Source organism: Clinocottus analis, unplaced genomic scaffold, assembly GCF_023055335.1.
Source record: "Clinocottus analis isolate CAN_PGR_092001 unplaced genomic scaffold, fCliAna1.0.p SCAF_14, whole genome shotgun sequence".
In the NCBI taxonomy this organism is placed as follows: domain Eukaryota; kingdom Metazoa; phylum Chordata; class Actinopteri; order Perciformes; family Cottidae; genus Clinocottus; species Clinocottus analis.
The window spans coordinates 11,112,745-11,125,741 of NW_027175865.1; the positions used below are offsets into that span (position 1 = coordinate 11,112,745).

The 12,997-nt window shown below is 38.6% G+C and overlaps 1 protein-coding gene across 3 annotated transcripts; it reads left to right on the plus strand.

Annotated features, from left to right (window-relative positions):
- The first annotated feature begins 1,585 nt into the window (after positions 1-1,585).
- Positions 1,586-8,164, plus strand: tra2a (transformer 2 alpha homolog). Of its 3 annotated transcripts, none has more exons than XM_068575832.1 (9): positions 1,587-1,785; positions 3,267-3,394; positions 3,749-3,914; positions 4,587-4,640; positions 5,359-5,547; positions 6,800-6,915; positions 7,107-7,265; positions 7,346-7,416; positions 7,580-8,164. In XM_068575832.1, exons 1-9 carry the CDS (start codon positions 1,750-1,752, stop codon positions 7,588-7,590), a joined length of 930 nt encoding a protein of 309 aa, XP_068431933.1. In that variant the 5' UTR covers positions 1,587-1,749; the 3' UTR covers positions 7,591-8,164. The 3 variants fall into 3 exon arrangements, with proteins under 3 accessions (XP_068431934.1, XP_068431933.1, XP_068431935.1); XM_068575834.1 differs by having other exon boundaries at positions 7,107-7,259; XM_068575833.1 differs by lacking the exon at positions 7,580-8,164 and having other exon boundaries at positions 1,586-1,785; positions 7,346-7,424.
- The last annotated feature ends 4,833 nt before the right edge of the window (positions 8,165-12,997 follow it).

The following is a 12,997-nucleotide window of genomic DNA, read 5'->3' on the forward strand; positions in this document are numbered from 1 at the left end:
AGCACATTTTTTAAATATTTGCAATGCTGATTTAGTTAAGCTTAAATGTAATGCCATATTTGAATCTTAGGATTTGTTTAAGCAGAGAGGTATGAATACTCTTTTACTGGAACCAGATTCTCATACGCTTTATGATAAAAATGGCTTCAAATGTTCACCTATCTACATTGGGAACTATTATATAATACTGCTTCAATATATCAAAATGCTGAACTGAACAGTACACTCATGAGAGGTAGGGCAGCTGGTTTTGTTTTGTCCGTTTTTAGTTGGTGCAGTTGCTGATTACTGTAAAAAAAAAAAGAAAGAAGATTCTACTTTTAGCTTACACATTGTCTTAAGAATAATTAAACCGTATAGTTCATCTGTAAGAGATAATCCAAAGAATGTTATTTGCACTCCATCTGCAGGTGTATTGTGTATTTGCAATTGCTGCAAGGCAGTTTGAGGTTTAAGCAGAAAATAGTGGGACGATGCCCATTTGCCACTGTAAACATGAGTGTGTGTACTTTGTCTAAATTGAAATCCAATTAGTCCCTTGCTGAATGTTGATAAATGATTTAACTAGGTGTGTAGCACATTGAATGTACTTTGTAGTCAGTCGTGAGCCCTTCAGCGCTACTGGCTGACCTACTGCTTACACATGTTCAGGGCCCATGTTGCACTGTGACTCAAGAGATTTTCTAACAATACTGGGCTCACCCAACTTTGACTTGAGGGATATTTTTAAGAGAGTGGATGTAAGGATCTGAAATATGAATTAACTTTCTGCTTGTTCGAAGTATGGTTTCTATTATACTGAGAAAACCCTGGCATGATGATGGTTGTTAACATGATGATGTTGTGAAACAGAAAGATGAGCAATACTTTCATCAATACTATTTTTGGATTGTATGAGACAAAGTCAATGGGGGTTGCGGGTGCTTAAAAATGTTGCTTACACATTACAGACCTAAATATACAAGAAGGCCTCAACTGAAGTATCAAATTGTTTTGACTGTCTGCATTGAATAATGCGATAAATGTACTTTGCTTCCTAATGCTAAAGTAGAAAAGTTGGTGAGCCAGACAGCTGCTGTGAGATAGCTGTATTAATAAATTGACTTGATGGAGAAAAAGAAAACTATCATTTAAATTGGAAAAATATGCCTTTTTTCATTCAGGTGGTCGTGTACCTCACACTAGGTGCGTGTGTGTGTGTGTGTAAAGACGAGTTTTCGGTCCATTAGCTTTTACTGAACACACTGCAAAACTCGAAGGGCCATGAAATATTATGCTTTCAGGCACTCACTGCTAGTTCATACTCCTACTTCACTACATTTACTTTAAAGCTGTCAAGTAAAATAGACTACTAATAGTTTCAATGGCCATTTTTTGAAATATGAACCAGTGCATTAGCTCTATCGCAACCAGCATCAACGTGTGCATGCTTAGTGAATACATTTTCATTAAAACTATTTCAATAGTATTTCTTAATATGTAGTTTTGAAGAGTTTCAATGCATGACTTTTGCTTCTAATGGAGGGCAGTTCAAACGTGCTATTACGAAACGTTCACGCTGAAGAACACAATGAAGGGGCGTGTGAGAAGACACGGAAGTGATGTCAGATTCCGCAGCACATAAACATACCATCAACCTTACGCGCCCGCCATCTTCTAGCTAAAAAGCGGCCAAATTAAAACATTGTGTAGAAACCGCAGTGCTGTTTATATCGATAAAACATACTGTTGTTTTTGCTCCACTGAATAATGAGCGACATTGAGGAAGGAGACTATAAAGGACGGGTAAGTAATTACATCGAACGATATCAAATATCTCCCTTTCTCGGATTTCTTCCGTGTGGCTGTCGATTTAACTTGAGGCGATTCCGCCTAAACGTAACGTGCGCTAATTTAACAGCTAACATAATAGCTCGTTGATATCGTCACATGCTTTGTCCGCTAACATCACCTGCGTTAGATCGGTGCAGAAGTGTTTTTGGCTGTTTTGCTTTTTCTTGGCGAAAGTAACGCACATTTCGCACTGTCGTCTTCTAGCACCAGCCTCGTTTAACGGCAGCTAGCTACTAGCATGCTAGTTGCTGTTAGCTTAAACGTCCCCGTGTTGCATCTCCACGGGTTACTGTTAGTGTTTGCTAATTGTGCTTTTATGCGTTGAATGCATCGCTCCTGACTCAATTGCTCATGATATTATGAACGAGATGTCTGGCGTTTGAATATTGTCCTTTTTGTGCGGTTATCACTGCTGCAGCCTCTTATTGCATTTAGGCGACCTCAATATGTGTTTTTCCAGTTAACTACATGAGAGGTTAACTTAAATCCAAAGCATCTCTTCCTTCCCTGCTTTCACGCTCTTTTTTTAATTAATATGAAACAAATTCCAACATGCATCTAAGCTCTTAATTTATAGAATTGTAGTTTAATTGTTGTAACTTTGCTCATTTACTTAGTTTCTGGAATATTTTTCATCTTAATGTAGCAACAATGTAATTATACTGCATTCAGTGTTCCTTTTCATTTCATTTAAAATATTCTTCTTTTCTTAAACTTATGATCTTAATTTTATTGAATGTTCTTTTTTCATTAAGGTAATTGATCGTGAAGGATTTGAAGAGTTTTATCCAAGCGTGATGAAGAAAATTTTCAAGATAAAAGAAGGCTAATGAAAACATGTACAGAGCAGAACATAGAAGTGGAAAGGGAGGAAATGTGACGGAAGAATGGTGTCAGATAGAAGCGCTTGCAGTATAAAGGCTAAAATGAAACTGGTTTCAGTTTGGGTGAAGAGAGGAAAAACAGACCTGGAATCAGAAAATGAGAAAACTGAAAAAAGAAGAACGAAGAAGGATAGAAATCCTGAGAAAAGGGAGTAGCGTGTAAAGATCTGGAAGAATGAATGTGGCCCTAGGTTAAGTAAATATATTGTTTGTGTCACAAATGTCTTTTCTTTACTGTGCTCCCTTTGTTACATGAAAATGCATGTTTTATTTTTCCCCTTGATGGTGCAGGTGGAAATGGAAATAGATCTATTCTGTATATTTGATATATATCATTACTAATAATACCTCATTGTAAACCATAGATTAATTTATTGGAATTATAAGATTACTAACTCCTTCTTCCACAGTATATAAGATGTACGTTTTAGACAGGTGTACTGTATGTGTCCAACATACTCTTCCACATCTCACTACTCTGGTTTTCAGTGTATAGATATACATGTATGTGTCCATGAGAAAGTTGTTAACAAACTGCTGTGGCTATAGGGGTCACGCTCCCCATCTAAATCGGATCGGGGGAGTCCAGCTCGGGTCAAGTCGGAGAGCAGGTCTGGCTCCCCGAGCCCAGCCCGGGCTGCCAAACGATCAGGATCCAGATCCCGGTCTAGATCTAGGTATGTTGTTGACCGTTTATGATAGCCCATGTGATACTGTGATAATATCATATTAAAATGTTCATTTGGGATGGAAATGCGTTACTGGGTGCTTTGTCGCTTCCTTTTCCTTCTGTTCCCTGATTGTCATGTATGAACTGTCATATAAAACTGTTAAAAGTATTATATATATTTTCACGGTGCAATATTAGCCCCCAATGTTTTACATTTGGAGACCTTTACATACAGAATTTCACAAATAGTTTTCTCCCCCTTCTTTCTGTTTCATGGGTTACATTTTTTTAGACAATTTCGCCACTTTGTCCACAATTTAATCTGACGTTGGACTTTCTTTGTATGCCACATCTTCTTCAGGTCTCATTCTAGGAGGCACTCAAACCGCCGCTATAGCCGCTCACGTTCTCGGTCATATTCCCAGCGGAGGAAGTCCCGCTCACGTTCCTACAGTCCTGAGTACCGTCGCAAGAAGAGCCAGAGCACTTCCCCGACGTCAAACCGCCGCCGTCACACTGGCAGCAAGGTAAGTGGGGTCAGAAGGAGGGACAGCCCTAGAGGGAACCAAAGGAAGCTTTGTGTATGCCCACACAAAGTGTGTAAGCATAAACAAAGTGTTAATGTTACATGGTGTTGTACTGACATTGTCAACAAAGTATTACAATTGTTGGTAGAGATTGGCTTATTGCACATCCTGGTCGATAAATTGTAAGAAGTTAGGGTTAGTAAGTACATTTAAAAAGTAAATAAATTAGTAGTAAATACATTTAAAAAATGGTCACCCTCAAAAAAAAATTAGGGAGATACTTTTTTATAAGGAAGTCTTACCTGTAAGTCAAAAACATTTAGTAAACAAACTTGGATTTAAAGCTGCTACATGCTTTCACAATCATCGGATTAAAGCACCCGGCTCGCAGCTTTAATTTCCTTTTGAGTATGTCATAGTTTCAGTTCTTTGTTCTTTTAGCCAAAACAGGGGTTATACCTAGCAGATGGACCTGAATGGGTTTAAGTTAGTAAACATATTCACAAAGATAATATGATTTTTAGTATATTTTAAGTCAAGAGGAAGTTCATTTCTCACTTTCTTTTGAAAATGTATTTTTTTTAAATATGATTTGTGGTTAATGCTCAGGGGAAAGGCATATGTAATAACTCCCTTTTTATTAACCTTCTATTCATTTCATCGTATCAACAGGGCCAGGACTTCCCAAAAGAAGCCAACAATCATGGTGGAGATCCTGATGTGAGGGTATGTGGACCGTGGGACATGTTTTGGGCAAAACCAATCTGATGTTTGTGTGTGGGTAGAAGGTGCTGCGCCCTGTCGAGTACTGGTTAAAGAAGGAAAAAGGGATAATTCGAACCTAGTGGAGATCCAAAAGAACTTTGATTTTGAATAGTTGTTTAGTTTATTGCATAAATATAGTTTTCACAATTTGAGATGGTAGTTTATGTGTATATACAGTTTTCATGTGTTGTAGTTATGTATTGTCGGGGTTTGATCATGACAACTAGCAATACATGAATAGAGCAAAATGTACCACATATTTATAAATTATTTTTAAGACGTGAAAGTACAGCTTGAGATGCGTGTGGTGAAAAGTTACTCAGGTAGACAAATGTACATAGATTCTTACTTTTTTTGTAGTAAGAAGCCATTGGTAATGATGTAAGAAAGTATTCATCGTAATTAGAGGTAAATGCATCCTCCCAGTGAAAAGGTAAACTAAAAATCTGAAACCACCGAAATACAATTATGGAGTTTTTTTTTTTATAAAGTTCTAAATTAGTGACTCCATGGTACGGCCTATGTGCCCAGTGCATTAAACATGTAAAATGCTGCTGAGTGTATGAAGAAGCATGTTTTGCATATTATATCCAGTAGATGGATTTTGTATATAAATCATCAGCTAGTGAGATGCTGTACACCATACCATCAACTCTAACCCTTATGTTGACCCTTCCAGGCGAACCCTGACCCCAGCACATGTTTGGGGGTGTTTGGCTTGAGCCTGTACACTACAGAGCGTGACCTGAGGGAGGTGTTTTCTCGCCACGGTCCTCTGGCTGGAGTCAATGTCGTGTACGACCAACGCACCGGTCGCTCCCGTGGCTTTGCTTTTGTTTACTACGAAAGAATTGATGATTCCAAAGAGGTAAATGTTTGTGGTTTGTTTATTGGTCAAACGCCAAATGATTGTCAACCCTGGTCCCAGGGACTCATTGGTTTGAATGTGCTTAATCACATTCATTTAGTTATTTTAGTTTTTATAGTGTAACATATTATTGAATGGATGGCCAAAATGAAGTGTCTCTCGGTTCTGAGAACCAGGAGTGAAAAGTATTGACATTGAGTAACGTTTTAGGTCTAATTCTTGTATTGATTAACACAATTTAGATGCGTTAACCTTTAAACTGTTCTGTATCCATAACGCTCAACTCCATATTGTTTGGGACTATTTTCATAGTATTTTTATTAGGGCTTGGCAAAGTTGAAAAAATTTAACTGATTTACTGCATGATTTTTCTGTGACTAATCGCATTAGGCGCCAAATTCAATAATTAAGTAAAAACTAGTGTAATGCACCCTTTTTATTTTAAAGTCACGTTATTAGAACAGTATATCGGACACTCTAGGAGCAACAGCATGTTAACATGCATACATATATAGTCTATAAATCTGTTCTTTTTTTCTGAACAGGTACCAGAAGAAACATTTATATTTCATCAGTGAACAACATAAACATGTGTTCAGTACTAGGGCTCCCTGTTTGGTACAAGCCGCTCTTCTTGCGTCCACTGAGCACAGAAACTACATAACAATAAGTTCTTTGGCATCAAGCTCAAGTAGGCAAGTCAGAAACATTGCCTGTCGTGAGGCTACGGAAGTGCACATACATAAATGTAATTCAAAGTTAGAGTTGTATTGCATTTATGGCATGCATCTTATGTATTTTTCACTTTTGATTGACCTCGCGTGGGCCAGACTGGGAGAGCCGTAAGACGCCCAGGTCTAAACTACGCTGTCTGGGAGAGATTTAAAGTGCGGCGGCAGTGATATGACCCTCCCAATGGGGAAAAAAATGCAATTAACGCATGATAAAATAATTAATGCCGTTGAAGGGTTAATGCGCTATTAACACTTTAACTTGCCCAACCCTAATTTATACATCTTCAAAGGTTTGCCACTTCAGATAAAGCCTCATTTATTAATTTATGGTGTGATTACATAAGTATGCCACTAGGTGTCTGCCTCACCAAAAAATCTCTCACTTTGCTGTAATGTGTCTCATAGCAATGGGGGTGCGGTGTGTAATGTAGGTGGACATTTGTGAAATAATTGATAAGTACCAAAAAAGCAGTAGTCTGATAGCATCATTGCTCTCTCCTCCCTTTTGTAATCCTTAGGCAATGGAGCGTGCCAATGGCATGGAGCTGGACGGGAGGCGCATCAGAGTGGATTATTCCATTACTAAACGTGCGCATACCCCCACACCAGGAATCTACATGGGCCGACCAACTCAGTAAGATCAACACTGTTCACATATCAGTTTCCTTTACTTAGTGTGGAATTCAATTCGTTTGAAATCTCGAAGCATAGATGCATATTTGAGCCATCAGGAGACAAAGTGTGATAATCCGACCGCACTTGTAACATTTTTGTACGTACAGCGATTTTACGTCGTGGGCTCTTTTTTTTGTTTTCTTTCAACAGCAATGGAGGTGGTGGTGGCGGCGGAGGTGGCGGCAGCAGCAGCGGCGGCGGTGGTGGTGGTGGTGGTGGTGGAAGCAGCGGCCGGAGAGGGAGAGACAGTCATTATGACCGTGGCTATGAGCGCTACGACAGATATGAAGAATACGACTATAGGTACAGGTGAGTAATATTTTATAAGTGGACTGTTAATGTTGCGTTGTTTCGAGTAAACGTTTGACATTCTCTTTGTCTCTGGACAGTCGTAGGCGCTCTCCGTCACCCTACTACAGTCGATACAGGTCTCGCTCACGATCTCGCTCCTACAGCCCACGTAAGTAATAAGAGAATGCATCCAGCAGAAAACTTGGCTAACTGTACCACCACTGCTGATAGTATGCATATTCAAACAGATGTATGCATATTAATCACGAGTGAAAACAGATTGACTTCGAAATTAATGTATTCTGACTAATTCTTTTTTTTTCTTTTTGCAGGGCGATACTAACTTTCTTCTTTCAACGTTCAGCTTCCCTCCAATAATTGATGGTGTGTGCGCGACTCATCAAGGTGTTTCTGAGCGGGACATTTTGAATTGGCATGTCTATATCAATAGAACTCTAAAGTTTGAGATGGTTCTTGTTCACATGCAATAGAGGTCTTAATTGTTAGACATTTTGATGCATCCATGTTGAATGTGAGCAAAGAACTCTTGCTTCATTGTTAGACTTGTATTCTCCCTTCCCCCTTCACTTTCTGCAATGCAAGCCCTTTTTCCTGTTAAGTGATCACTGTTGATGTGGCCCTTGTCATGATGGGAAAAGTAAACTGGGTTTTTGTAAATACTGGTGACAGTTAATTGTACAACCTGTTGTAAATGGATCAATCCACTTTACTGGTAAGTAGCAAGTAATTCAGGCTTTAAAATGGAGTGCCATTAGTAGTTGGTTCTTTGCTCACATTCATTCTTTTTTAGTCAAGGAAGTCATCGTTTGAGTTTCTCTAGTTTTATTATCATGTACTACATTTTTTTTTAATTGTTGTTTCTTTGTATGGAAATACAAATATATGAAAAGTCCAAAGTTTAATGTGTTTTTGTGATTAATGTGTATGAAATTGGTGTTGAGTTTTTGTCATATAGGTGGGAGGTAATGCTTTGAGTGGGTGAGGTGGGATAACAACCTGAGAGTTTCACAGAACAAGACCAGTGCCAAGGCGATGTGCATGATAAGTTTATGTTCACACTAATTTAAAGTAGCTGATCTGGAGCCACTTTTTGAAACAACAGAAGTTGAGTTTTCTCTCATTCAGGCAACACCATTGAACACACACACAAAGGGCTTATACCATTTTTTTTTATTGTGTGGCTTTAATTACATAAGATACAAAGTTCACAGACAAATATTTAGTACTTAAGTGTACACAGTTCAAGAGCATTTTCACTAAATGTTGACTATAACAAAAAGATAGTGCTTTTCTCAAATGTGACATTCATGTGACTGTTCTTAACATTAACGATGGCCATACAAGAACATGTCCTTTTTATTTATGCTATAAAATGTGGTGGATTGTTCAATATGAGACAATACATCAAACAAAAACCTTGCAGATGGCATCAACACATGATCAGTTGTGTCCCAAATAGACAATTGGGACAAACAAGATCTTGATGCTTTGTAGTGAACCAAAACTGTTGCCTCAACCTCAATAATAAGGCTCTTTATTCAAATGAGCTTAATAGTCACTGCTCACATTTTAATGGGGCCCCTCAGAGTTATGTGTTCACTCGGACAAACTCAAAGATAATTCTCAAGGTAACAGCTTGCTGGAAGTGTACGAGGGTCAAAGTATGAGATTCAGCTCTGAAGCTGAAGTCGGTGTTAGTGGTACACATTGTGCTCTTTTTTTTCACTGCAATGTGTATGTTCAGTGAACGTCTATTAATGGAAATCCTTCAGGATCATTGTTCCTGTATAAGCTGTTATAAAAATCAATAAGCTAAAAAAAAAAAAGAAAAGGTCCACAGGCTGGACTTGTTTTTTTGCTGTCAAAAAGGTGCAGATTGAAGAAAATGCACTTATGTTGGTAGGTTATGTTGTGCTGTATGAATTTGTCGGTCTTCATCAGTTGGAAGCTTAATGATTTGGGGATTGCATAACATCACACCGATAGTACTTACACTCAAACATTCACACTATATGTTCTAGTTCGAGGAAGAGAGTCCACACATACCTCACAGGAAAAACAAAAGATAAGCCGATTCATTGTTGCACTCTGGGGTCAGACGCATGCAGTGCATTTTAATCCTACAACTATATTACTTCCATCTTTCCTTAGTTTTTTAATACCTTTTAACACTTATTCTGCAGAGGTCCATGTTTTTTGTTAGAGGGACAAATATCTTCTCCAGGTGCAACCTGTAGCTTTAAATTCATGTGCTTCTATAAATACCACTGGTAGCGTACAATGTACAGGACAATGTCTGAAGGTTAATGGGCAACATATGCTGCTGTATTCTGTGTGGTGTGAACACAAGCTGACTGGAGGGGCTGGAGGCTTGAACTCCCCATGCCTGTTCACATCCAAGCAATAAACCGCACATAATTATACTTTACTAATCAGAGTTCTGATAATATAGATGCTCCAGCGAAATCTCACCTGAGCTTTTCATCATTGTACTGTGAGTATACATGTATTCTTAAGTTAGAAATGATTATATCCTAAAGAAAAGTGTCCAAATTTCACAAACACTTCATTAATGAGCCATAAATTAGTTTTTATTTCCACTGTTGGCTGGTTTGTATCAAGGTAATACAACATGTTGGTATCAATTTAGTCATGAACTTATGATCAATATTTTGCACATATGTACCTCTCTGATATTAATGAAGGTACAAATGCAGACAGCTGAAAGTTACTTAGCCACAGCATTTTGAATCCAATAATAGATAGGCTACTTTTTTTTTAAATTTAAGTTAAAAGGTGATTACCTTCAAATTAAAGTCCATATTCACATATAGTAAATACAAGCTATATTTTAAACAACCATTTGCAGAAAGTTTCTTGAGAGAATATACTATGTAATTCAATGCAGATTCAACAAATCATGCCGTGTATGTTGCAATAAACAATCATGTAAACTTACAGGCGTGTAAACTGGAAGCACAACAATCCATGTTTCCTCTACTTTTAGAAAAAACAAGATATTGAAGAATTTGATTGGTTCTGAGTGGTCTCAAGTGCAGTTTTCTCAACACAAATCATATAGCAACTAATCGATCAAGGTGTTTAAATGACAGAAAACAGCAGCCAGAAATGTAATTTAAGAGAGAAAAAGAAGCATTAGAGATGCAATGTGTGACTAAGTCTGCAACTATTCATGTGACTGCGTGAAAACACCCTCTTGACTAAAATGTGGTATCAATATGATCACATGCTCGACAACAATTATAAATGACTTCTCTCAAGATCACAAAAATATCAAAGATCAACAGATGTTTATTAAAAAAAACTATCTTTATTAGAGAAATAAAATCAGATATGAATTGCAAGTTATTTCTTTAACATACAGTGTGTACAATGGAATAAAACAACTTGCAATTAAAGAAAAAAAGGATTGTTGAGAAACTGAACAGTATGACGGTATATGTATGGCTGTCTTTAATAGCTTTTAAGAGTTGTTTTGAACAAAACACAGCAAACATTTCTTTTTAAAATATGCTCACATATACATAATATTTTCTGCAACTGTATATCTTGATTTGGCAAACTTTCTTAAACTAATTCCCAGGATTTGGCTTTTGTTTTGAAAAGAAAGAGTTACGTGACGAGAAAACGAGAAAAACTGCAGTTTCTTTACGAGTAGTATTATTTTTAAAATAACAACGACATCAGGTGGAATATATTTGTACGTTTGATATTGCACCAGTATAGTTTTAACTCTATAGTTTGCCCTGTTGTTAAAAAGTTCCGAGGGGGCACAAACCGCCATTTTCTAATGAGATGAAGAGTGTCATCACAGGAGAATCTGTAGAGAAAACACATCCATGTTTTGTGTGTTGCAGCCTGCATGAAACTCCTTTAAGTAAATAGAAAATATAGGTCTGGACGGTTAAAAAGGAAAAGGAATGGCGTTAGCTTTGATAAGGACATTGTTTCCATCCCTTAATGTTACTGTAAAAGGCTCTAGATTCTCCTCAACATGGCGTTCGTACCACTGTGTCCTCTGACTCTGTCCGAAGCGGTCAGTTTGTACTTTAATGCTTACAACAGTGCAAAGAAAACATTGTGAGAGATTACAATCGCCTGACAATAAATACGAAATTAAAGCAATCTCACCGGAAAACCGAGTCCCTTGAATGAGTGGAGCCTAAAGGGGGTTGTGAACGAGCCTTGCGCTATATCTCTTGGAACGAGGCCAGCAGCTCAAAGTTGGGCTATAAACTGCGTTTTACTTAAACAATCTACCTCTCTTCTCCTTCTCCTCTCTAGAAATATCCACAGACTATGTTTCACCGGATCGATTTTGTCAGTTCTTTTTCCTGCACTGACATTAACCGCAGAAATCTTCCCACATAGGATGCAAGTCTAGTCTGAAACTTCACGTCAGTTCGCCCCTATGGAATTTGTCCATAGCGAGGGGTCCTTCAACTGGGGGCGGGGAGACTTTCTGTACATTCCTCAGCGATACATTCACTTCTCCTCCTGCAGAGCCTGCACACGCACACACACGCGCGCGCGCGTACACACACACACCCGCACACACACACACACACACGGGCAGGCTGCAGCCATGCATCAGCTCATTTAAACCGACACAGTCAGGCGAGAACTCACATGACTGCTGTCTCTATGTACGTACACATCTAGCATCTCCACGGTGCTATACAGCGAGCAGGAGCACCAGACCGAGCTCTGCTTTCCGTTTCGTTATTTCATTTCCAGTGGAAATCATTAAAGCCGAATAGACTGGGTTACAAAAAATTGTATGCGCTTAACTAGGCCAAAGGGAAGCCTCCATGTTATATAAATTGCTTATATTTGTCCGTACAGAAAGAACAGGCCTGTATGGATTCAACCACTCAGTTAAAAGTTTAAACTCTTCGGGAGTTGAAGCTAATTATAGAGCGATTAAAAGTTCGCACGAAAGCGGATGTTTAAACGCTCTTTTATTCTCTTTTAATTTAAGTTATTTAAATGAGTGGTTATCAGATGTAAACACTGCCTAAACTTCCTGAAAAGTGGTGAAGTTATACACAAAAAAAGTGCCGCAGAGATGGAAACTTTCTTGTGTTTCGTTACATCTTTATGTCTCGCGACATAACCCAGCAGAGAAAACATGGGGAGAAATGCATAATTGGCGCGCTGATTCATATAGAATAGTCGAGCAGAGGAGCCAATGAATGGACGCGTTGAGGCCGTGCCAGCAGCAGTAGTAGCAGCGCAGCAGCTGCTCTCTGATTGGCCGACCCTCCCGACCAATCAGAGAGCTTTGTATGTTTGTTCAGCAGCAGAGGAGTAAACCCACTGAGACAGCCATAGCCCCAGCCTGAGCTAGTGTCTGAAGGGCCCACTAAAGCAACAATCTCAAACGAGCACGCACACCGACATGCCTATTCGTTAGCAAACACAGTGCTGCTATCGTTTCAGCTCCTTACACTGGCAGTTGCAGAGCTGCAGTGGAGGTAACACCCTCCTTAACTTTTGTTTAAAAAATGTTTTAACTCCAGCTGTTTGGAGGCTGAAGTAATTAACAAATAATAGCCTATAAGTAAGTTGCAAAGGAAAGCATACATTTCAAGGAAAATGAAGAAGCTAATGCTAATAATGTTTCTTTTTTAGACTCAGGTACGCATGCCCAAACATAATCCACAACATGCTTTAGTGGACGCCACATCTGAAAGGATTTAGAGGCT

What these genes read in the sequence shown, in the direction of transcription:
- tra2a (XM_068575832.1), top strand. Translation starts at nt 1,750, where the DNA reads ATGAGCGACATTGAGGAAGGAGACTATAAAGGACGG. An exon ending in AAGGAGACTATAAAGGACGG is followed by an intron (nt 1,786 to 3,266) that starts GTAAGTAATTAC and finishes CTGTGGCTATAG; the next exon opens with GGGTCACGCTCCCCATCTAA. An exon ending in GCCGTCACACTGGCAGCAAG is followed by an intron (nt 3,915 to 4,586) that starts GTAAGTGGGGTC and finishes TCGTATCAACAG; the next exon opens with GGCCAGGACTTCCCAAAAGA.